Source organism: Podarcis filfolensis (genome assembly GCF_964270895.1).
Source record: "Podarcis filfolensis genome assembly, chromosome: 13".
In the NCBI taxonomy this organism is placed as follows: domain Eukaryota; kingdom Metazoa; phylum Chordata; class Lepidosauria; order Squamata; family Lacertidae; genus Podarcis; species Podarcis filfolensis.
Window position 1 is genome coordinate 894,113 of NC_139615.1, and position 24,268 is coordinate 918,380.

The 24,268-nt window shown below is 52.2% G+C and overlaps 1 protein-coding gene and 2 long non-coding RNA genes across 4 annotated transcripts in view; 1 reads left to right on the plus strand and 2 right to left on the minus strand.

Moving 5' to 3' along the window:
* LOC310747020 overlaps window positions 1-24,268 on the plus strand; it is a 34,578-nt gene continuing 10,310 nt past the window's right edge. Inside the window, exon 1 of the long non-coding RNA XR_014540842.1 lies at window positions 1-55. This is a non-coding gene — a long non-coding RNA (uncharacterized lncRNA). The remainder of the gene's footprint in view (window positions 56-24,268) is intronic.
* LOC310746870 (2-acylglycerol O-acyltransferase 3-like) lies at window positions 929-23,554 on the minus strand. 2 transcript variants are annotated; one of them, XM_083581074.1, is made up of 8 exons: window positions 23,364-23,554; window positions 22,471-22,566; window positions 15,548-15,655; window positions 13,811-13,881; window positions 13,242-13,446; window positions 11,469-11,640; window positions 3,013-3,215; window positions 929-2,474 (listed from the first exon to the last, which is right to left on the minus strand). In XM_083581074.1, exons 2-8 carry the CDS (start codon window positions 22,535-22,537, stop codon window positions 2,320-2,322), a joined length of 981 nt encoding a protein of 326 aa, XP_083437200.1. In that variant the 5' UTR covers window positions 22,538-22,566; window positions 23,364-23,554; the 3' UTR covers window positions 929-2,319. The 2 variants fall into 2 exon arrangements, with proteins under 2 accessions (XP_083437200.1, XP_083437199.1); XM_083581073.1 differs by lacking the exon at window positions 23,364-23,554 and adding an exon at window positions 22,781-23,002.
* On the minus strand, window positions 8,507-9,248 carry LOC310747023. The gene is made up of 2 exons (XR_014540845.1): window positions 9,123-9,248; window positions 8,507-9,091 (listed from the first exon to the last, which is right to left on the minus strand). It is a non-coding gene; the product is annotated as an uncharacterized lncRNA (long non-coding RNA).

A 24,268-nucleotide genomic window follows, 5' to 3' on the forward strand; every position in this document is an offset into this window, starting at 1 on the left:
CTTCTAAAAGGAGTTACATGCCTTTGTTTGGGGCTTATTCTTTCCTGGCTTAGAGGTTGAAATTTTATCGCAAGAATAAGGAAGGGGCTTAATAGCTGCTTCTTGCTTTCCTGTACCTGGTCACTTGATTTATCCTGACTGGTGGAAGGACCTCGCGGGGAGCACTGCAACTAGGGATACCCAGATTTCAAGTCACCTTGGCAACCATGAAAGGACGATCGGGCTGAACAGCCGCTTTTTGCTGGCATTTATTTCTCTGACCTGCACGAGGACCTCGGGGGATAACAGTACCCAGATTTCCACTCAAAACCAGGGTGCAAACTGGGAGTTGCCTCGGGGCATGCACAGAGTGCACACGATGGGTGGGCAAAGGGGGATGCTGAACTGCAGGCACTCTCTCCCACCCCCCTTTGGCCTGAGACTCCTGGCACCCCCTGCCCTGCCTCCACCCGACCCAGGCATGTCCTGCGTTGCTCCTGCAGTCAGAGAAGGGTCCTCAAGCCCCTTGGGAAAACAGATCCCCAGGTCCAGCTTAAAGGTAAAGGGACCCCTGACCATTAGGTCCAGTCGTGGCCGACTCTGGGGTTGCGGCGCTCATCTCGCTTTATTGGACAAGGAAGCCGGCGTACAGCTTCCGGGTCATGTGGCCAGCAGGACTAAGCCGCTTCTGGAGAACCGGAGGAGCGCACGGAAACACCGTTTACCTTCCCTCCGGAGCGGTACCTATTTATCTACTTGCACTTTGACGTGCTTTCGAACTGCTAGGTTGGCAGTAAGCCCAGCTTACCCTCCCTCTTTTTCCTGGCCAAAGAGCAGGGCCCCTGTTAAGGAAAAATCTGGGTGCGAGGCTGCTCAGTCCCCCAGCTGGTCGGGCAAAGCCCGCGGGTCCCTGCGGAATAAAGGAAGGAGTCCAGCCAACCGGAGCAAATAGCTGTAGACCAAAGTTTATTGCACAATAGGTTCAAAGAGCAAATTTTGAACCCCGAGGATGGGGTGACAAAGACTTTTAAAACTTTCCCACTGTATCCCAGAATACAGTTCGTACAGCATCATTGCTACATCACTGACATGTCACAAAAGGGGAGGGGTTAACCTTGGCAAACATGTCCAGGCAAGTCCTTGATACAAGATTAGCATAAGCAGACATGGCGGGGCAAGACTCAGGTATAAGATTAGCATAGACAAATATGTCTTAAGTACCCACCACCCAAAAGTACAATAGAAGTTCCTTTGCATGTCTGGAGCCTGAGGCGAGTCAGGTGATGAGATTTGGCTTCCTTTGGCTAACAATGAGCCCAGCAATTGTCAAATCTGAGAACTTTCTGGAGTCCTTTTTCAAGGGGAAAATAGCTTTGGAATGGGGGGAACTGGCGAAGGAGATGATTTTATATTATTTTAAAGCTAGGTAACTTCCCTGAGCTGTCAAGTTGGAAGGATACATTCAGGCATAATATTTGTAATATTTAAAGATGTGCCCCCCCGGTAATTTCCGTAACAGCCCCCATTTTCCGAGTAAGAGCTAGGCCTGCATGTCCAAATGATCTTTTCTCTTGCAGACAGGCAAGCTCCTAGCTGCTCACCCGGAGGGCATGTGGGCAGGCACCCTCAAGCCAGCGCCATGGATCCAGGGCCTGTCAGGAGCTCGGCCTACACCCGAGTAAGACCCTGGCAGAGAAACATGCCCGACTGGCATGTTCTCTCCCTCCTGATCGATCGTTCGGGAGCTTCAAAAGCTTTCTTCAGCCCGGACCGATGCCAACCGACACCGGCACACTTAGGGATCTGCAGAGTGTGCAAATCATGCGTAACAGAACTCAGCATTTTGGCTAATCTACTTTATTTACATATAAACACACACGGAGCACTGCAACATGGCTCCCTCTTTCTAGCATCAGACAGCAAGGAGAAAAAGAACAAAGGACAATAGTCCCACTTCACGGAACACAAACATCCTGTCTCCGTCACTTCCCACTCTGTGGAGTCAAAACATACACCGTCATGTAAAAGACAACAATCGCATGACGGCAGTCATGGATCAGGTATTCTAACAGTGCCACGGCCTGCTTCTCTGGCTGCCGGGCCCTGCAGACCTTGCCTTCATAATGCATGTGTGAATGAGACAACCAGCCTTGGGCACCGCAGGCGAGCACAAAAAGGGGGTTCGGGCACCAAGGACCCAAAATCAGACATCAGGCACGGCGCCTTTTATTGGAAACGGTGTGTACAGATGGGGATGGGGGGGAACAAAGACTCCCGCGTGTCTCCCCCCATCACAACCCTGTGTCCCCTGATGCTGCTTCGGGTCAAGTCTGGGTCCCTCTAGGTGACAAGGAGCTGCTGGGAGGCCGGGAGGCCGCAGGATTCTTTATGGGCATCAAAGAGCTCCTTCAGGGCCTCGACGTAGAGAGCGTGGAAGCTGTTCACCTCGTCCTCGGTGGGGCACGGGCGGAGCGGAACCGGGATAGGCTTCCCCACTGCAGGAAGGAGAAGAAGCATGGGCGGTTGGGGTTCTGCTCTGCCCCTCGCCCCCACCCATGGCAGCCAGGGCCTCCCCACCCCAGCAGCTTTGCACTCTGGCCTTGGGTTTCAGGGGTGGCTTAAGTGCAGGAATGGATGGGACCCCAAGGGTCATTTAGCCCAACCCCTTGATTAATGGCCAACCAACCTCTGCTTAGAAACCTCCAAGGAAGGGGAGAAGGAAGTCGGTGTGTGTGTGTGTGCACGCACACACGCAATCGCAGCTCCCTCCATAGCAAGCCCCATAAAACGAGGCGGCTCGTTTGATTTCTGCATTGCAGAGGGGTTGGGGTAGATGACCCTTGGGGGTCCCATTCAACTCCACAGGTCTCCGATTCAGTTCGAAGAGAGGGCAAAAGGGAGATGCACCAGAACATGCTGTTTTCTACGATGCTGAAGAGTTTATGGCTCTTTGCAAGCAGGTTGGTGAGTTGGGGGATTTTGGGGTGCAAGGCGAAGGCTAAGGAAGGAACGGGGAGCCTTGTGGGTCCTTACCCACCACCGTGAGGGGGGCAGCCATGGGCTGGATCCCCCAAGAGATGCTGGAGAAGAGGCCCCTCCCACTGAAGAGGCAAGGGGCCAAGCCGGTCAGCTGCTTGAAACCGAGCTGGAAGCGGCGAACGAAGCTGCCCTCGGGGAACCGGATCAGTCGGTAAATGTCATTCTCCCCAAAGGTGTAAACGGGCACCAGGTCAGCCCTGCAAGGAGGAAGAATTTACTTTCTGTTTTGAGAGAGGGAGAGACAGAATGTCGCTGCGCTCTCCGGGGTCGTTGATTTATTTTGGTACTGTACAATAAATCGCTTCTTAGATTAGAAGGAGCTGCGTATGAGGGTTTCTCTGCATGCCTCTGATTCCTACACACACACTTGCTATCTGTTATACTCTGCTGAAGCCAGGAGGAGCAGAGCGGCGCATCGGAAGAGTGCTGGACGCCAAAGCACTTCAGCTGTTCGCAGTCTAAACAGACATTCAACAGAAAAAGTTATGGCTCATAACTCACAGGTTATGGAGTCAGCCGCCCAGGTGATTTGGCAGGCTCTTGAGAGGGTCCATCACAGAACCACAGCAGGAGCCAAGATCCATGTCACCAAAAGTTTGTTTGAGCTGAGGCTACATCCGGGGGACAGCATCAGAGAACATGTGACAAAAATGGTGGCTGTGTTATACTGACTGAGACAGTTAAACGTGAATTTTCCAGAAGATTTGAATGTTCACATTCTTCTGAGCTTAGAGTTATGACAATTTGTGCCTAACTCTAGAAGCCATGCCCCCTGCCGACCTAACGTTGCAGTTTGTCTCGGGTCGCCTATGCGATGAGGAGGAACATCGGCAGAGAGAGGGGCACGCGCTGGCCCAGGCAGTCCTGCTTCCAAGAGTGGGGGGGCAGTGAAAGAGGACACCGTGAAGGCTTTTGCTACGAGATGTTATCGTTGTGGCTTGGAAACCCACCCAAGGAAGCTGCACAGAATGCCTCCAAGGCCATTGCCCCGGGCAACCAGATTAGGGGAACGGCCTGGCGTGGGAACGCAAGGAAAGGTCCCAGGGGAACTGAGAGAGATGCAACGTCACGTCATTTGGCAGTTTCCATAGCAACAGTGAAGGACAGCGACCAGAGCAACGTACAGCGCTGGGTAATTGACAGCGGAGCCAGTCATCATCTGCTGCCATCTGGTGGCCAAATGCGAAACTGCAGAGCTGTTTCCAAAGGAAAAACAGTCACGCTTGCCGATGGATCCAAGAGACAGCTGACAACTGTTGGCTCTGTTTTTGTTCCTTTTTTTCAGCCTGAACTGGAAGCATTTGTGGTCCCAGGGATGAAATGCTGTCTATGGTCTGTGTATTCTTTAGTTAGAGATGGGTTTAAGGTTTGCTTTGAGAATAATGCATGCTCTATTTCCAGGGGCGGGACTGGAACACTGAACAACATTCAGTATTGAATGTCAGGCTATTCTGGAAACATCTCAAGCAGGTAAGGGTAACACTGGGTCAACACAGGCAGAGTGTGCAAATGTTCCCACTCACAATATGTGTCATCATTTGTAGAACAGGAGGATGTCCCACTGCAATTGGGGATATGTGAGAAAAATACCAGGGTGCACTGAGGGATGCAAAATGAAGTCATGTGCCAAGTTCCTGGATTGCAGAGCATGCAAGAAGGCAAAGGTAAAAACGAGCAGTTATCTAGGTCTGACAGCGTAACCAAGAAACCTTTTGAGTTGGTTCATGCAGACATTTTGGCCTTATGCCTTTTTGCAAGTCTGGGTGCGGCTAAATAGGTTTTAACCTTGACAGATGATTACTCCAGAAACAGCTGGGTGATACCTCTGAAGGACAAGGGTGAAGCTGCCACCATGCTGAGGGAGTGGGTCACTGCAGTGGAATTCCAATTCTCACCGAGGGTTTCCAGTTTCCAATCAGACCACAGTGGGGAGTTCACTGTGTTGCAGAATTACTTTCACCAGAAAGGGACACGTCACAGGTTGACGGTTCTGCACTCACCACAGGTAAACGGGGTGGCAGAAAGGCGGAACAGAACGTTCCAGGAAGCGGTGGAAACTATGCTTTTTGACTCAGGCTTACTACAGTGCTTCTGGGCGGAAGCTTGGAAAACGGAGAATTTCACTCTGAATCGTTCCTGCAACTCTGTTGTAGGGGGCGCACCCTATTTTCTCTTGCATGGTAAGACACCAAAGGTACATTTCTTTCGTGTGTTTGGGTGTGAGGCTTTGGTTCTTGTGCCGAAAGCTAATGCAGGAAGGGTGGCCCCAGGTCCCAGAAAATGATCTTTTGTGGGAATGAGCCAGGGACAAAGGGGTGGAGATTCGCTTATCCAGAGGGCAACCAGTCACAGGTTCTCGTCAGCAGGAGTGCTGAGTTTTGTGAGCAAAGTGGGTGGACAGGCATCCATGGGAATCCTGACATTCTCTCAGAGTTTGCTTGACTCTGCTGAAGAGGGAGAGTTAGTAACTGAACCTGCTGAGGATCTGGTCCCTGACCAGGAGCAGGAGCAGGAATGGCCATCTCCAGTTCCTACCAGTCCAGCTAAGTTCAGAAGACGCAGTAAGTCAGAGGGGGAGTCTACTGAGGACAAGGACACACGTGCTGGTCCCAGTACCTCAGGGTGAGAGGGGGCATCTGACGTAGTGCCAAGGCGTTCTGCACGCACTACGAAAGGGAAGCCGTCCAAAAGGTTCTCAGTCACTAGTGTGTGGGTTGGTTTGGCTCAATGCGAACCAGAAAGTTTTGAGGAAGTGCAACAGTTGCCTCAGGCAGAAGCCAGGAAATGGCATGAGGCAATGGAGAACGAGTTGAACTCAATGAAGTCTCTATGTGTGTTCTTCACCACAACACTCCCGGCAGGCAAACAGGCCGTGAGCTGTCATTGGGTTTACAGAATTAAACCCATAGCGACAGGAGCACCACAGTACAAAGCTAAGCTAGTAGCTAGAGGTTTCACACAGAGAAAAAGGCTGCATTACACTGAAGTGTATGCTCCAACTTCTAGGAGTGAAACTCTGTGCTTGCTACTAGCAGTTGCTGCCCAGAGGGGTTGTCAGGTACATCATTTTGATGTGGATGTTTCTTATTTGAACTCGGATCTGAAGGAGGATCTGTACATGCTACCTCCTCCAGGGTTCGAGGGCAATAAGCCAGATGTACTGTGGAAGTTACACAAATCCATCTATGGCCTCAAGCAATCGGCCAGAAACTGGAATTTGTGTCTGAATGAAACTTTGGAAAGTATGAGTTTCCGGAAGAGTCTTGCAGATAGCTGCCTGTACCTGAAGAGGTATTGGGAGAAAAGCAATAACCTAGACAGCATCTTAAAAAGCAGAGACATCACCTTGCCAACAAAGGTCCCTATAGTTAAAGCTATTATTTTCCCAGTAGTGATGTATGGAAGTGAGAGCTGGACCATAAAGAAGGCTGATGGCCGAAGAATGGATGCTTTTGAATTCTGGTGCTGGAGGAGACTCTTGAGAGTCCCATGGACTGTAAGAAGATCAAACCTCTCCATTCTGGAGGAAATCAGCCCTGAGTGCTCACTGGAAGGACAGATCGTGAAGCTGAGGCTCCAAGACTTTGGCCACCTCAGGAGAAGAGAAGACTCCCTGGAAAAGACCCTGATGTTGGGAAAGATGGAGGGCACAAGGAGAAGGGGATGACAGAGGACAAGATGGTGGGACAGTCTTCTCGAAGCTACAAACATGACTCTGACCAAAATGTGGGAGGCAGTGGAAGACAGGAGTGCCTGGCGTGCTCTGGTCCAGGGGGTCACAAAGAGTCGGACACGACTAAACGACTAAACAACAACAACAACCTGAAGGGGTCAGGAGAGACAGAGGAGCTAGTGTTGGTGTTTGTTGATGACACCATTCATGTGGCTAAGACTGGTAAACAGGTGCAAGGTTTTGCCAAAGAACCTGAAAAGCATTTTAAACTCAAGAACCTAGGACCGGTAAAGGTGTACCTAGGCGTCCAGGTAGATAGAACCGAGCACGAAAGTTTCTTTCTCAGTCAGAAACGCAAGATTGAGCAGTTGCTTGAGAAGTTCAAGATGGCTGAGTGTGCAGGGGTCAGAACACCCATGGAAACGAGCTATGTGAAAGACAGTCAGCTCGGGGAATGTTCTGAGTTCGAAAACACTGAGATCTTTCAGTCAGCTCTAGGGAGTTTCCCAATGGAGCAGACCAGACATAGCATTTGCTACAAATCTGCTCAGCAGGGAAGCTACAAAGCCAGTGTGACTGCCTGGAATGGCATCAAGAGAGTGCTGTGGTATCTGCAGGATACCAACGATTTCTGCCTCAAACTGTCAGCTGAGGGTGACACACAGCTCACATGCTGGACTGACAGTGATTGGGCAAATCTTGGGGACAGGAAATCAGTGTCTGGGTTGGTAGTGAAGTTTGGAGAATCTCTAGTTGGGTGGAAGTCCCGAAAGCAAAGTCTCATTGCGCTTTCCTCTACAGAAGCTGAATTCAGTGCGTTGTAAGAGCTTTGTAGGGAACTGGAGTTCTACAAGTGTTTGGTCCAAGAGATCTGTGGGGAGTGTTGCTTGCCCATCACCATTTGGGAAGACAATCAACCCTGTTTGAAGTTGGCAGAATCTGGACAGTTCAAGTCCAGAACTAAACATTTAGACATACGTTTCCAAAAAGTATGTCAGAGTGTCCAGACAGGCTTAGTAAAGCTGAAAACGGAGGGAAAATGTAATAAAAAATTACACAGCAAGGAAGGGCAGGGATCTTCAGTCCTCGCAATTGCTCATTGGGGCAAAATCCACTGGGAAGCACAGCCATGCTCTGTTGGCTCTGTTTTTGTTCCTTTTTTGCAGGCTGAACTGGAAGTATTTGTGGTCCCAGGGATGAAATGCTGTCTATGGTCTGTGTCTTCTCTAGTTAGAGATGGGTTTAAGGTTTGCTTTGAGAATAATGTATGCTCTATTTCCAGGGGTGGGAACCAGTTGTTCAGTGTTGAATGTCAGAACAGGCTATTCTGGAAACATCTCAAGCAGGTAAGGGTAACACTGGGTCAGCACAGGCAGAGTGTGCAAATGTTCCCACTCACAATATGTGTCATCATTTGTGGCACAGGAGGATGTCCCACTGCAATTGGGGATATGTGAGAAAAATACCAGGGTGCACTGAGGGATGCAAAATGAAGTCATGTGCCAAGTTCCTGGATTGCAGAGCATGCAAGAAGGCAAAGGTAAAAACATGCAGTTATCCTAGGTCTCACAGGGTAACCAAGAAACCTTTTGAGTTGGTTCATGTAGATATTTGTGGCTCTATGCCCGTTGCAAGTCTGGGTGGGGCTGAATATGTTTTAACCTTGACGGATGATTACTCCAGAAACAGCTGGGTGATACCTCTGAAGGACAAGGGTGAAGCTGCCACCATGCTGAGGGAGTGGGTCACTGCAGTGGAGCTCCAATTCTCACTGAGGGTTTGCAGTTTCCAATCAGATAGCGGTGGGGAGTTCACTACGTTGCAGAATTACTTTAGCCAGAAAAGGATACATCACAGGTTGACGATTCTGCACTAACCACAGGTAAACGGGGTGGCAGAAAGGCGGAACAGAACGTTCCAGGAAGCGGTGGAACCAATGCTTTTTGACTCAGGCTTACTACAGTGCTTCTGGGCGGAAGCTTGGAAAACGGAGAATTTCACTCTGAATCGTTCCTGCAACTCTGTTGTAGAGGGCGCACCCTATTTTCTCTTGCATGGTAAGACACCAAAGGTACATTTCTTTCGTGTGTTTGGGTGTGAGGCTTTGGTTCTTGTGCCGAAAGCTAATGCAGGAAGGGTGGCCCCAGGTCCCAGAAAATGATCTTTTGGGGGAATGAGCGAGGGACAAAGGAGTGGAGATTTGCTTATCCAGAGGGCAATCGGTCACAGGTTCTCGTCAGCAGGAGTGCTGAGTTTTGTGAGCAAAGTGGGTGGACAGGCATCCATGGGAATCCTGACATTCTCTCAGTTTGCTTGACTCTGCAGAAGAGGGAGAGTTAGTAACTGAACCTGCTGAGGATCAGGTCCCTGACCAGGAGCAGGAATGGCCATCTACAGAGGCTGTTAAGCAAGAGCCTTGGAGTGCGCCAACTTCTCCTACCAGTCCAGCTAAGTTCAGAAGATGCAGTCAGTCAGAGGGGGAGTCTTCTGAGGACAAGGACACACGTGCTGGTCCCAGTACCTCAGGGTGAGAGGGGGCATCTGACGTAGTGCCAAGGCGTTCAAGGATACATCACAGGTTGACGGTTCTGCACTCACCACAGGAAAATGGGGTGGCAGAAAGGCGGAACAGAACGTTCCAGGAAGCGGTGGAAGCGATGCTTTTTGACTCAGGCTTACCACACAGCTTCTGGGCGGAAGCTTGGGAAATGGCAAATTTCACTCTGAATCGTTCCTACAACTGTCTCCTACACACACGCTATCGGTTATAGTCTGCTGAAGCCGGGAGGAGCAGAGTGGCACATCAGAAGCACTCAGCTGTTCACAGTCGAAACAGACGTTCAGCAGAACAGGTTATGGCTCATAACTCACAGATGGAATGTCGGGTAAGGGAGAGCATTTAATCCAACCAAGAACCTTTGAGGAAGGCTAGGCTGTGGGAAGTCAGGGACCTTAGCATATGGAATTCACGGCCTGTTATACCGTATTTTTCGCACCATAGGGCGCACCGGACCATAGGGCGCACCCAGTTTTTTGGGGGGGAAATAAAGGGGAAAAATTATTTCCCCCCCAGGCGCGGGGCTGGGGCGGGGGAAGCTAGAGCTTCCCCGACCCCAGCCCCCAAACAGGCAGCTCTCTGCAAGCCGTGGGAGCGCTCCCGCTGTTTGCGGAGAGGTCCGCGAAGCCTGGGCGCGCTGATCTCAGCGCGCAGGCTTCGGCATGCTGGCAACTCTCCGCAAGCAGCGGGAGCGCTCCCGCTGTTTGCGGAGAGGTCCGCGAAGCCTGGGCGCGCTGATCTCAGCGCGCGCAGGCTTCGGCATGCTGGCAACTCTCCGCAAGCAGCGGGAGCGCTCCCGCTGTTTGCGGAGAGGTCCGCGAAGCCTGGGCGCGCTGATCTCAGCGCGCGCAGGCTTCGGCATGCTGGCAACTCTCCGCAAGCAGCGGGAGCGCTCCCGCTGTTTGCGGAGAGGTCCGCGAAGCCTGGGCGCGCTGATCTCAGCGCGCGCAGGCTTCGGCATGCTGGCAACTCTCCGCAAGCAGCGGGAGCGCTCCCGCTGTTTGCGGAGAGGTCCGCGAAGCCTGGGCGCGCTGATCTCAGCGCGCGCAGGCTTCGGCATGCTGGCAACTCTCCGCAAGCAGCGGGAGCGCTCCCGCTGTTTGCGGAGAGGTCCGCGAAGCCTGGGCGCGCTGATCTCAGCGCGCGCAGGCTTCGGCATGCTGGCAACTCTCCGCAAGCAGCGGGAGCGCTCCCGCTGTTTGCGGAGAGGTCCGCGAAGCCTGGGCGCGCTGATCTCAGCGCGCGCAGGCTTCGGCATGCTGGCAACTCTCCGCAAGCAGCGGGAGCGCTCCCGCTGTTTGCGGAGAGGTCCGCGAAGCCTGGGCGCGCTGATCTCAGCGCGCGCAGGCTTCGGCATGCTGGCAACTCTCCGCAAGCAGCGGGAGCGCTCCCGCTGTTTGAGGAGAGGTCCGCGAAGCCTGGGCGCGCTGATCTCAGCGCGCGCAGGCTTCGGCATGCAGGCAAGTCTCCGCAAGCAGCGGGAGCCCAGCGCTGGGCTCCCGCTGCTTGCAGAGAGGTGTGCGAAGCCTGGAGAGCGTGAGGGGTCGGTGCGCACCGACCTCTCTCACTCTCCAGGCTTCAGCGTAAGCCTGCATTCGCACCATAGGACGCACACACATTTCCCCTTCATTTTTGGAGGGGAAAAAGTGCGTCCTATGGTGCGAAAAATACGGTACATTAAGAGAAAACTTAATTGGGGAAAAGAGAAGGTCCCAACAAAGGAGGAGTGGCTTTTGAAAGACATGGACTAGGCAGAAATAGCAAAGCTCACAGCAAAATTAAGAGATCAGAATGATGAATTTTTTACAGAAGGGTGGAGGCTGTTTGTGGATTACTTAAAAAATATTACAGTCAAATGAAATCACGGACAGAATTCAAGATAAAAGCAGCAGAAGAAAAATGACAAAATAATTGTACTAATTTTTTTTTGCAATAGATGAAGATACAGCACAGTAGAAAAGGTTTGAGTAAAAACACTGTAGGTGGGAAGCCAACTTATGGAACAGTGGAATCATTTGTTAGGAAGGTTATTGTGAAAACGTAAGAAAAATGTAATAAAAAATTATAGAGCAAGGAAGGACAGGGACCTTCTGTTCTCGCAATTGCTTCATTGAGGCAAAATCCACCAGGAAGCGCAGCCATGCTCACGAGGCCCGAGATATTACTGACCTGCACCCAACACACACCTCGGACCCCCCCTTGCCCCCTTGGTGCCCCTACCCGTGTTGCAGCGCTAGGCGCACGAAGCCCTTCCTCCCTTGAAGGTAGACGCGCTGCTCTCCGGGGGCGCTGTCCAGCATCTCGGACGCGCCCCCCACCACGATGACCACCGCGTGCCCGGGGGGGGCACTCAGGAGGAAGTCCAGGGACCTTTTGTTGACCGGGACTATCCCTGGAAGTGGGAGGAAGCAAACATTCTTGTGGGTGTGAAACATCTCCAGGGGTTCCCTGCTTTTCAGGGGGTTGGAATAAAGGACCCTCGCGATTCTCCTACAACTCTGAAAGTCTGTGAGTCTATTGAAGGGCAAAGGGGTCGCTGGCAAAGGATCAGCGCGTCTGGAAGTGGTTGGAGGAGAGACGGTGTCTAACTGATTGAGGACGAATCCTGACAAGACAGAAGTACTGTTTTGGGGGGCAAAGGCGGCGGGCAGGTGTGGCGGACTCCTTGGTCCAGAATGTGCCCCAGAAGGACCAGGTGCGCAGCCTGGGAGTCATTCTGGACTCACAGCTGTCCATGGAGGCACAGGTCAGTTCTGTGTCCAGGGCGGCTTTCTACCAGCTCCATATGGGACGCAGGATGAGACCCTCCCTGCCCCTGGACTGTCTGGCCAGAGTGGTGCATGCTTTGGTTATCTCCCACCAGGACTACTGCAATGTGCTCTATGTGGGGCTACCTTTGAAAGTGACCTGGAAACTACAACTAATGTAGAAAGCGGCAGCCAGACTGGTGACTGGGAGACCACATAACACTGGTCCTGAAAGACCTACATTGGCTCCCAGTATTTTTCTGAGCACAATTCAAAGTGTTGGTGCTGACCTTGAAAGCCCTAAACGGCCTCAAAGGCCCAGCAGACCTGAAGGAGCGTCTCCACGCCCATCGTTCTGCCCGGACATTGAGGTCCAGCTCCGAGGGCCTTCTGGCGGTTCCCTCCCTGTAAGAAGTGAGGTTACAGGGAACCAGGCAGAGGGCCTTCTCAGTAGTGGTGCCCGCCCTGTAGAACAACCTCCCATCAGATGTCAAAGAGAAAAACAATTACTGTAGATTATGGCGTATTAGGCAACTGGGCAGCTGCCAATTTGGGGGGTTGACTTATATGGCCAGTCTTATACGCGGCAGCTTTGCTGGGCAGCAACAGTGGGCGGTGGGCTCCACTCCACACCGGGAGGAAGCCCCCCAGCAAAGCCGGCTTAGCATCGCTGGGCAGCTTCCTCCCGGCGTAGAGCCTGCCACCCGCTGCCGCTGCCCAGCGAACCCATACCCAGCATATAAGACGACCTCTGACATTTTAGAGAATTTTCCAGTGTTAAAAAGTCGTCTTATATGCCAGAATCTACAGTATCTGACTTTTAGGAGACATCTGAAGGGTGCCCTGTTTAGGGAAGTTTTTAATGTTTGGTGTTTTATCGTGTCGTTAATATTCTGTTGGAAGCCACCAAGAGTGGCTGGGAAAACTCAGCCAGATGGGCGGGGTATAAATAATAATTATTATTATCCTCATCACCATCACCATCATCATTTGCACAAACAAATGCCCCTTTTCATTTGCACAGGAGCAAAGAATGGCAGGAAAAACAGACATTCTTGCTGGGGAATTCCATTCCCAGGGGCTCTGGGAGGCATTCCTGAGAGTGGGGTGGTTCCTCCCATTGGATGGGCCAGGCAGGGTTCTTGAAGATGGTCCTCAGGGAGGGGCCACCCCACTTCCCCACCCCCACCCCCTGTGGACTCCCTGCACCACATCCCTTCTCCATTCCTCGCCCCGTTGGCCTCACCTAAGCTCATCAGGTAGTCCCGGTAGACGGGTATGCGGAAGAGCCCTGCGAGGGCGGCCAGGCTGGGGCGGAGGCCAGGGAAGGCGCGGGGGAAGCCCGTGGCCTCGGTGCAGAAGGCGGAAAAGGCCCCCGCGCAGATGATCCCGTGGGGGTGGGAGCCCAGGACGTAGTTCCGCGTCGGGGGCAGCTCGGCCGTCTTCACCAGCTGCAAGGCAAGAGGGGCGAGGCCTTTGGCATTTGGACCCCCACCTGAATGTCAGTGAGCAGATTCCATGGCCAGCAGCCTTTGACGGCCGCCCCCTCCTGCTTCTCTGTGATCTGGTCTCCGGGGGTTCCAGAGACCCTGGGCATCCTTCTGAGGAAGGCGGACCCTCTGTTGCCCTGCCAGCCCCCTTCTCACACCTGAATGTCACATTCAGAGGCGTGCCCCGCTTTCCATTGGTGGGCATGCGCAGATTCCATGGCCAGCAGCCTTTGACAGCCACCACCTCCTCCTCTGTGATCTGGTCTCCGGGGGTTCCAGAGGCCCTGGGCATCCTTCAGGAGCCCTGCCAGCCCCCTTCTCATACCTTGATGGGGAAATAATCCCGGTGGAGCTCCCAGACTCTCCAGCGCCTCACCCAGTCGTTGCGGCGCCCACCTGCGAAGACAAGGGTTCAGGCAGGGGATGGAGTCAGAGAACTGTGGGGTTGGAAGGGGACCCCCAGGGGTCATCCAGCCCAACCCCCTGCAATGCAGGAATCACAGCTGGGGAATCCCTGGCAGGTGACCACCCGACCTCTGCTTAAAAATTCATTTATTTAGTTATGACTTACTGATGCTTAATTTTACTGTTTATTATTGGATTCCAATGTATTATTGCATATTGCTTTACTTGGTATAAATTATTTTAAAATTATTGTGACTTTTTATGTAGGATCTGATTGTTACTATTAATACTTGATGTTTTATTATTATTGTGTGTGTGTGTTGGAAGCCACCCAGAGTGGCTGGGGCAGCCCAGCCAGATGGGCAGGGTATAAATAAAATTATAATCAATCAATCAATCAATCAATCAATAATGAGGAGCTCCTTGGGGTCCCTTCCAACTCTGATTCTATGTTATATTTTGGGGAGGGTTCTTTTGATTCGTGTCAATTACAGGATTTTGTGTGTGTTTTTATAGCAAAATTTAATAAATGATAAATACATAAATAAATGCAGCTGATTTTTCTGCCCTCCATACAGAGAGAGAGAGAGAGAGAGAGAGATGGAATGCCTTCTGCCATTGGAAGCTGTCTTGTAAAATAGAGAACAGTAAATAGCAGTGAGGAAAACAGGTTTGGGATGGTCGCACGCTGCCCCAGGGGAAAGGGGTGAGCTGGAGGAGGAGGGGCAGGGTGAAGCAGCAGCTCCAGCTGTGTGGGTCTGGGTGTGGGGCTCAGCACCCTTCTCAGACAAGGAGAGGCGCCTTTCACCTGACCTCCAGGTAGGGTTGGGGGCAGTGCCGGATTTACCTATAAGCTAAACAGGCTATAGTTTAGGGCCCCAGTCCCTTGGGCGCCCCCAAAAAATTAAAGGAAAAAAACCTGGATGCACATATCCGAAATATAAGATAAAAAACAAATAAAATAAAACCTACCTACTGGAACAGTGTTTTGTGTTGTGTAGGCTCCTGTGATGTAAGTCATGGCCTCGCCTGCTAGCCTGTTCCCTTAATTATCCCTGGTTTGCTCATTTCTATATATAGGGTACCTACGATCTGCATCTGGGACGCGGGTGGCGCTGGGGGTTAAACCACAGAGCCTAGGACTTGCCAATCAGAAGGTCGGTGGTTGGAATCCCTGCGACACGGTGAGCTCCCGTTGCTCAGTCCCTGCTCCTGCCAACCTAGCAGTTCAAAAGCACGTCAACGTGCAAGTAGATAAATAGGTACCACTCTGGCGGGAAGGTAAACGGCGTTTCCGTGCGCTGCTCTGGTTCGCCAGAAGTGGCTTAGTCCTGCTGGCCACATGACCTGGAAGCTGTACGCCGGCTCCCTTAGCCAATAAAGCGACATGAGCGCCGCAACCCCAGAGTCGGCCACGACTGGACCTAATGGTCAGGGGTCCCTTTACCTTTATCTTACGATCTGCATGGACTGGTTGCATGGCTTTAGATACCTATTAGGTCCATCAATTACCATAAAGCATATATTCAACACAAAAAACAGTGACAATTTGTTGTGGACAAAGGACAGCTGGACATATAAAGGGCCCCATCACCTTCAGTAGCTTAGGGCCTCATCAAACCCCAATCCGGCCCTGGTTGGGGAGAATCGAACTCACCTCTCTGTGGCGTATCCCAGTCGAAGATCCACCAGGCGGAATACAGGACGCTGATAGGCCAGTAGGAGGTGAAGAGCAGGTAGACCAGGAGAATGGAGAAGAAGGAACCTGGGGGGGGGGAGGGGAGGAGATTCTGTGGAATCTTGTTTTTATGTTGTATGCTGCATTTGTGATTGCAAAATTCTGATTTGAAAAACCAAATAAATAAATTTAAAAAAATAATGAAACCAGTATCACAATGTGGACATCAAACTGGTTGTGGATGATATATCAATATATTGCCCAATTCTACCCACAAGCAGCGCTGGGATTCAGAGCCCTGCCTGGGACCACAACCCCAATTTCACGGGACCCGCGAGGATGTGATCTGAAGCCCCCCTAAACCCAGAAGAACATTTTAGGTTGGAAGGGGCACCCCAGGGTCATCTAGCCCAACCCCCTGCGGTGCTGACTCCCTAGTCCAGACTCACCTGGCCCAAAGCTGCTTTGAAAAGAAGAGGGGGTTTGGCTTTTGGGGGATGGATGTGAAATAAAAAAATTAAGGTGTTTTATATATATAATAAATGTTCATAAATGTACCAATCAAACACGTACATAAATATATAAATCACATGTCTGAAGCAGCACAGGAAAACAGCCCTGGAACCATTTTGGCTCCCAAACTGACCAAACGATTTCTCTGCAAGGTTAAAGAAAAATGGAAAAACCTCCCCATTGTCTTTTCCTTCACAAATCCTGTCTTAAGGGTATGTCTGTGTATGAATAGGGTGAGCCTGTGACCTGGCTCAGGAACTAAGTATTTATCATTACGAAAGACTGGCCAGGGTATCCAGTCTAGTGACCATTAAACAGGTAACCTGCCAGACATAAGGTAAACAACGCACTCAGATTTCTGTTGTAGACTGCCTTTTCTGTGATGTAGGTATGATGTGTCTGGAGGTGGTCTTGGACTCCAGGGCGGGCAATTTAAAATGTCTATATAAGGGTGGGCACACCTTTGTTCAGGGTCCTCCTCCATCCTCCTGCCTGTGAAGGGGGCACCCTGTTGCAAGAGTTCAATAAAGATCAGACTAGCTGCTTTGCTTCTCAATATTCTCTGCTTGGCCTCTGTTCTTTTCTTCGACTGATGGAGAACCTGCAAAGGACTCTCTAAGGGCACTTGTGTCCCTCATAATGGGAAAAGGGCAGATTTACGTTTATTACAGGGGCCTGGCCTGCCAGAGGACCTCCCAAGGGCCATGGCCCCAGGAAGAGGAGGAGGCCAAGCTGCAACTGTTACCGGAAAAATCCGAGGGCTCCCTTGGACAAAAAGTAAAGACACCAACCAGAGTAAATTGAAGCAAATCAGCAGCCTGTAGGCTTGGTCTTTATTGAAGAAAGACTGTCGCAACAGGGTGCAGGTGAGAGGAAAGACCCAGAAAGATGGTGTGCAAGACCTTATAAAAACTCTTGAAATTCCCACCCTGTAGGTCAAGCCCACCCCCAGAAACATCACACCTACATCACAGAAAGGAGGGTTGAGGGAGGAGTTGTGGTGGTAACCTGAGTGTCCTGTCACCTGGCTGGTTCCCTTCTCCCCCCCCTCCCCAGGAGTCACTTCCAGGAGACAAAGGGGAGTTGGCAGTTTCCTGCCCCCAGAGGGAAGATCTGATCTTTGTCCTTTGTTCCAGTCCATGCTGAATCCACTCCCATATGCAAGTTCTTTGTGATCTTGATGGCCTTCTGTCTAGGACCATCAGGGTTGGCATAGCAACTGGGCAGGGCTCCTGTGGATGTACTGGTATGCTGAAGGGATTATGGCTGTGTTATGTACTGAGTTGAATAGGATCCAAACTGCAGCAGTCTGATTGGTCCTAGAACAATAGGATTCAGAATGCAGCAGTCAGATTGGTCCTAGAACAATGCAGCAATATGATTGGTTGGCAGGAACCACCCAATCATGCTCCAGATAGAAGTGAATCCACAACCTGATTGGCTTACAGTAGAATTCCGGAATTAGCCAATCATGTGCAGCCCATTGTGTAAATAATGTATATAAAGCAGATACCTTGAGGGGACTTTCATTCATTCCTCCTCACCACTATGAGCTGAATAAAGAGCATGAAATCACTTTGCGACTCTGAGTATATTTCACTGGCGACGAAGGTGGGATCCCGCTGAGCTGACTGCCACACACAGCACCGCAGCACCGCCACCTGCCGCACCGCTGCCTCGCACCGTGTATCCAGGCTTCAGCTCCGGGACACAAGGAACTCAGAATGGCAACCGACAGCAGCTTCTCGCCGTTCAACCCAGCATCTGGAGACTGGGAAGCGTATGCCTCCCGTTTCACCTTCCTCCTAGAAGCCAAAGGGGTCACCGATGAAGAAGACGCCAAGAAGAGGGCGATATTCTTCAGCGTCTGCGGAGAGGAGACGTTTGAAATCGCCCGGGCTCTCCTTGCACCCGAAGACGTCGCTACTGTTCCATACAAAACAATAATGGAACAGCTGAAGGGGCACTTTTCGCCACAGCCCTCTGTGGTGGCTCGTCGAAATGCCTTCTATGCAAAGCGGCAAGCCCCTGGGGAAACCATAACTGGGTTTGTGACCTCTCTCCGCCAAGCTGCCCGGTTCTGCAACTTCTCAGAGCTGGAGAACATGCTTCGTGACCGCCTCGTCGGTGGCCTGAAGGATGAGAAGCTGCAACGACGCCTCTACGCTAAGAAGGACCTAACGTTCCAGGTCGCTCTGGAGGAGGCCCTGGCAACGGAAGCTGCCGAGAGGTCGACGCAAGAGGCACGGCCGAGCCAGCCGTCCCAACCGAGGGTCCACCACGAAGACCTCACCGACGACTCAGGATCCAACAGGGAGGAGGTGCACCGAGTACAGCAGCGCACTCAAGCAGCCCACATACCACAGCTGCCTCGACGAGAAGCAGGGAACTGCGCAAGCTGTGGAGACAGTCACGAGAGGAGGACCTGCCGTTTCCGCAACGCAGAGTGCAGGCAGTGCAGAAAATTGGGACACATCGCCCGGGTGTGTCGAGCTCGGCCCACCCGACGCCAGGCATCAGATGACCAATCCAAGAGCCCCAGGTCCCGGGGCCCAACACACCAAGGCAACTCGACGGAGCTCACGGACTTCCAGGTATACCAGTTGCCCCACCCCAACGTAGAGAAAATTTATGTAGAGGTACAGATAGAGGGGGCCCCATGCCGCATGGAGCTTGACACGGGTTCAACTCTATCCATAATCTCGGCAAGGACCTTAAGGAAACTGTGTCCTACTGGGGGTCCCAAACTCAGGCCGGCCCCATTCACCCTCCGGGACTTCCAGAAACGTAAGGTCCCCACAATGGGGGTGGGGACCTTCAGGGTGCAATACCGAGGGCGGACGCGGCAACTGGACTTGCTTGTGGTCAAGGGCCCCTACATTAGCTTACTGGGATTGGCATGGTTTGGACCACTGGGGCTAGCCGTCACCGGGGTGAACCACACGAGCTTACAAGTGGACGTGGACGCCATATGCAAGGAATTTCCGGGGGTTTTTGATGGGAAATTGGGACAGTATACGGGCCCCCCCATTGCTCTACAGCTTGACCCCGCAGTACGACCAGTCAGGCTCAAGGCCCGCCGGGTCCCGTTCGCCCTGAAACCCCGTATAGACGAGGAATTGGACCGACTCGTGGAGCAAGGCGTGCTGGAGCCGGTGCCTAATGCCCCCTGGGAAACCCCAATCGTCACACCCGTCAAGCCGAATGGTTCGGTCCGCATCTGCGCAGACTACAAATGTACCATAAACAAGGCCCTCACGGCCCATGCATACCCAGTGCCAGTGGTCAGCCATGTCCTTGCCACCCTGGCTGGGTCGAAAATTTTTGGCAAGCTGGACTTGGCCCAAGCATATCAACAACTGCCAGTAGATGAGGCCACAGCAGAGGCACAGACGATTGTGACGCACAGAGGAGCGTTCAGGGTAAAGCGGCTGCAATTCGGTGTCAGCGTGGCACCAGGCATATTCCAGAATCTAATGGACTCTCTCCTTAAAGGGATTCCTGGCGTCACCCCCTTCTTCGATGATGTGTTGATTGCCGGGCCCACACCAGAGGAGTTTGAGGACCGCCTCCGCACCGTTCTGCACCGTTTCCAGACGGCGGGTCTCAAGGTGAAGCGGGAAAAATGTCTACTAGGAGTGCCTCAGGTGGACTTTCTGGGATTTATGGTGGACGCAGAAGGGGTCCACCCGACTGGGGACAAGGTACGGGCCATTTGTGATGCCCCAGCGCCCAAGAACAAGACTGAACTTCAGGCCTTCTTGGGACTATTGAACTTTTACCATTCCTTCCTTCCCCACAAGGCGGCGGTAGCGGAGCCCCTACACAGACTCCTGGACAAGCGGGCCCCTTGGGTGTGGGGCCAGCGCCAGGAGGCCGCATTCCAGGCAGTCAAGGACTTGCTTGTCTCAAACTCGGTCTTGGCACACTTCGACGAGAGGCTGCCGGTGGTGCTAGCATGCGACGCCTCACCCTATGGCATTGGCGCTGTCCTGGGACACCAACTCCCGGATGGAAGAGAGGTACCGGTGGCATACTTTTCCCAGACACTCAACGCAACCGAGCGGAACTACTCGCAAATCGACAAGGAGGGTCTGGCAATCGTGAAGGGAGTAAAAAAATTCCATGATTTCTTGTACGGGCGGCCCTTCACCGTGGTGACTGACCACAAGCCCTTGCTTGGCTTGTTTGCCTCCGAAAAGCAGACCCCCCAAGTGCTGTCTCCTCGTGTCCTCAGGTGGTCAATTTTCCTTGCCAGCTACCAGTATGCACTGATTCACCGCCCTGGGAAGGCGATGGGCCATGCGGACGCCCTCAGCAGGCTACCACTACCGGAAACAGGCCCCGACCCAGCACCTGCACAAGAGGTTATGAGCCTGGAGCTGCTTCCCGACCGCCCCATTCAGGCACAAGAAGTTGCACACCATTCCAAGAAAGATAGGGTCATCTCCCGCGTCCTAGACTGGGTGTGGAGGGGATGGCCCAGCAGCAGCCCCGGGCCAGAATTCACCAGCTACACAACCCGCAAACATGAACTGTCAGCCCACAAGGGGTGCCTGTTATGGGGAAGCAGGGTCGTTGTTCCCCAGCCCCTCCGCAAAAGGGTCCTCACAGCCCTACACGAGACACACCCAGGGGTAGTAAGAATGAAGGCCCTTGCCAGGAGTTATGTGTGGTGGCCGGGGATCGACGGAGAGATAGAGGCCTGGGTCAAACACTGCCAGGCCTGCCAAGAATCCCGCCCAGATCCCCCAAGGGCCCCAGTCCAGTCCTGGGAGTCCGCCCGAGCACCATGGTCACGCCTGCATGTGGACTTCGCTGGCCCCTTTCAGGGGAAAACATTCTTCATAGTGGTGGACTCCTACACCAAATGGCTGGAAGTCGCACTGGTACCGTCCACTTCTACGTCCGCAGCCATCCGGGTACTACGCAGGCTGTTTGCAACCCACGGGCTCCCTGACACTCTCGTCTCAGACAACGGGACTGCATTTACGTCAGGAGAATTCCAAACCTTCACAGCGCAGAACGCCATCCGCCACATCCGTTCGGCGCCATTCCACCCTGCCACCAATGGCCAAGCAGAACGCATGGTGCGGACCACCAAGGACACCCTTCGCCGCATGACGCAAGGGGATTGGGAGTACCGCCTTGCCACATTCCTTCTAGCACAGCACAGCACCCCCAGCTCAACGACTGGCCGGAGCCCCGCTGAACTACTAATGGGTCGGCGCCTTGCAATCAGATTGGACCGCCTTCACCCCGATAGAGCTCAGGATGAGGTAGTGGTGGGGGAAGGCAGGAACCCCCGGACCTTCGAGGCCCAGGACCCAGTGTACGCAAAGAATTTTGGGGCAGGCCCTGCATGGGTACCCGCCACAGTCACCAGGGTCACTGGTCCCGTGTCGTACGAGGTGCTAACAGATGGGGGGCAATGCTGGCGCCGCCACTGCGACCAGATACGGCGACGATTCCCGGGAGAAAACCAGGAGGAGGAAAGGTCAGAGGAGTCCCAAGGGAACAGAGGGGCAGTGAGGCCCATAGAGCAGGAGGGGCCAGCAGGAGAGGCAGAATCAGTAAATACAGAGAGGACCCGCGAAGCCAAAAGGACACCGGAACCAGAACCACGACTGAGCGAGCCGGTTGCACCAGACCAGACAGGCCCATCACAGCCAGCATCCTTGGAACATGAGCCAGAACCTGAACCCCGGACCAGGGAACACCCCAGGCCGCAACGCACACGTAGGCCACCGGCGTACCTCGAGGACTATGAATGCGACCTCCCGGGCAGGACTGGAACTTAGAGGGGAGGGGTGTTATGTACTGAGTTGAATAGGATCCAAACTGCAGCAGTCTGATTGGTCCTAGAACAATAGGATTCAGAATGCAGCAGTCAGATTGGTCCTAGAACAATGCAGCAATATGATTGGTTGGCAGGAACCACCCAATCATGCTCCAGATAGAAGTGAATCCACAACCTGATTGGCTTACAGTAGAATTCCGGAATTAGCCAATCATGTGCAGCCCATTGTGTAAATAATGTATATAAAGCAGATACCTTGAGGGGACTTTCATTCATTCCTCCTCACCACTATGAGCTGAATAAAGAGCATGAAATCACTTTGCGACTCTGAGTATATTTCAGGCTGGCCTGTATCAAACCTTCCCCATTTTGTAGTCCTTCCTTCATGGAGTAAAATAAAAGTGGAACAGTGCAAATCCGATGCATGGTTGATTTTCTATGAATTTATAACAGAAGCGTAGCGTATGTAGTGTGTGAGTGTGTGTGAAGTTTGTACAAACTGAATGATGGGGGGGGGGGTTCCTGCTACACCCCTCTTCCCTGAGCACCCCCTGCCCCTCCCTCCCTCCTACTCCAGCTCCCAACTTACCAAAGAAGAAGAAGGTGAGGACCAACTGGAAGACGCTAAGAGCCTCCAGGTGCTTCTGCAGAGCCATCTTCTGACCCTGGGTGGCAAGAAGAGATCCTGGGGAGAAAATCCAAATTGGGGGGGGAGTTGTGGGGGGGGATGTGCAGCAGGACTCCAACCAGGAGGGGTCCCTGCCTTGGCAGAAGACGCAGGTGTGTTCAGCACAGGTGGCCTCTGACCTGCATCCCAAAGCCCAGCTGCTCCCCTTCAGCCATGCCCTCGGGAAGCGGGCAGCATGTGGGGCAGGAGGAGGGGGAGGAAAGAGCCTCACTTGTCCAGGAGAAGACGCTGACCTGCCCGTGGCTGCAATGCACAAGTCTCTCTCTCTCTGCCACCTGCTCTTTAGTCCCCAGGTGAGTTGGCAATAAGGACGCTGCTGGCACCCAGGTGAGGCAATGGGGACCTGGCTGAGCTCTCCTCCTCCAAAAGGAGACAAGGTGTGTCATTTCATTCCTGACCTTAAAAAGGTCAAGCCCAGTGGCTCCCAAACTGGCCGTGCCCAGAGGACCTTCAGATTCTTTTGACTCCCAGCCCTGCCTGGCACCTGTCTTGCTGGCCCTCGGCTCCCTCCCCTTGGCCCTCATCCCAGGGCCGCCCCGCCCTCTTGGCCCACGAGACAAAGGATCGATTGCCCCATCTGCCTGCCTCCCTTCTCCAAACCACGAAGGAAGCTGGGCTCAGGAGATAATAATAATAATAATAATAATAATAATAATAATAATAATAATAATAATTTTATTTATATCCCGCCCTCCCCAGCCAAAGCCAGGCTCAGAGCAGCATAAAATGCAATAAAAAGCAGGGAAGAACCGTTTTCAAAACAACAGACGCATTTCAAAAACAGTGGGACTTACAGTGGAACCATAAAGCGGTATAGTTACAAGGGACCCCCAGGGGTCATCCAGCCCAACCGCTTGCAAGGCAGGAATCGCAGCTTTGGTGGCACTGTAGCTCTAGGGAAGAAAGAGTGCCTCTGAGCAGGTGAAGAGTGCTCTGAGGATCCGCAGTTGCAGCTGCCTTCCTTTCAAAGGGACCAAGCGCAGCTCCTCCTTTTTTTTTTTATAAGATATTTATTAGGATTTTCCATTTTTTACAAACAATAAAAAGAAAAAATTAAAAAGAAAAAATAATAAACACATAACGTTCAAAACTTATTTTTCAATAACATCTTTCACTGACCTCCTCATACCTCCCCTTCTTGTATTCCAGTTCAAATTGTTTATCCAGCAAATCCTTGTCTCCCAGCATTGCAATTACACCCCTTATTTTCTAACCATCCTCTTATATTATTATATCTTAAGCTCTTGATTATTTACCAAGAAAAAAGGGACCATTTTTTCATAATCTTATTACCATTACAGCTAGAAACCAATTAATTTCAATCCTGCATCATTCAACATTCATCAATATTGCTATATTTTTGTAAATAGTCCTTGAATTTCTTTCATTCTTCTTCTGCCGACTCTTCTCCCTGGTCACGGATTCTGCCAGTCATTTCTGCCAATCCCATAAAGTCAATCAACTTCGTTTGCCATTCTTCCAGAGTGGGTAGATCTTGCGTCTTCCAATACTTTGCGATGAGTATTCTTGCTGCTGTTGTGGCATACATAAAGAAAGTTCTATCCTTTTTCGACACCAATTGGCCGACCATGCCCAAGAGAAAGGCCTCTGGTTTCTTCACGAAGGTATATTTAAATACCTTTTTCAATTCATTATAAATCATTTCCCAGAAAGCCTTAATCCTAGGGCACGTCCACCA

Excerpts from the sequence above, each read along its gene's own strand:
- LOC310746870 (XM_083581073.1), bottom strand. The coding sequence starts at position 22,955 with ATGACACACCTTGTCTCCTTTTGGAGGAGGAGAGCTCAGCCAGGTCCC. Across the intron at positions 13,882-15,547 it reads CTGGGATACGCCACAGAGAG|GTGGGCGCCGCAACGACTGG; the intron begins GTGAGTTCGATT and ends TTGTCTTCGCAG. Across the intron at positions 2,475-3,012 it reads TGCCCCCCTCACGGTGGTGG|TGGGGAAGCCTATCCCGGTT; the intron begins GTAAGGACCCAC and ends TCCTTCCTGCAG.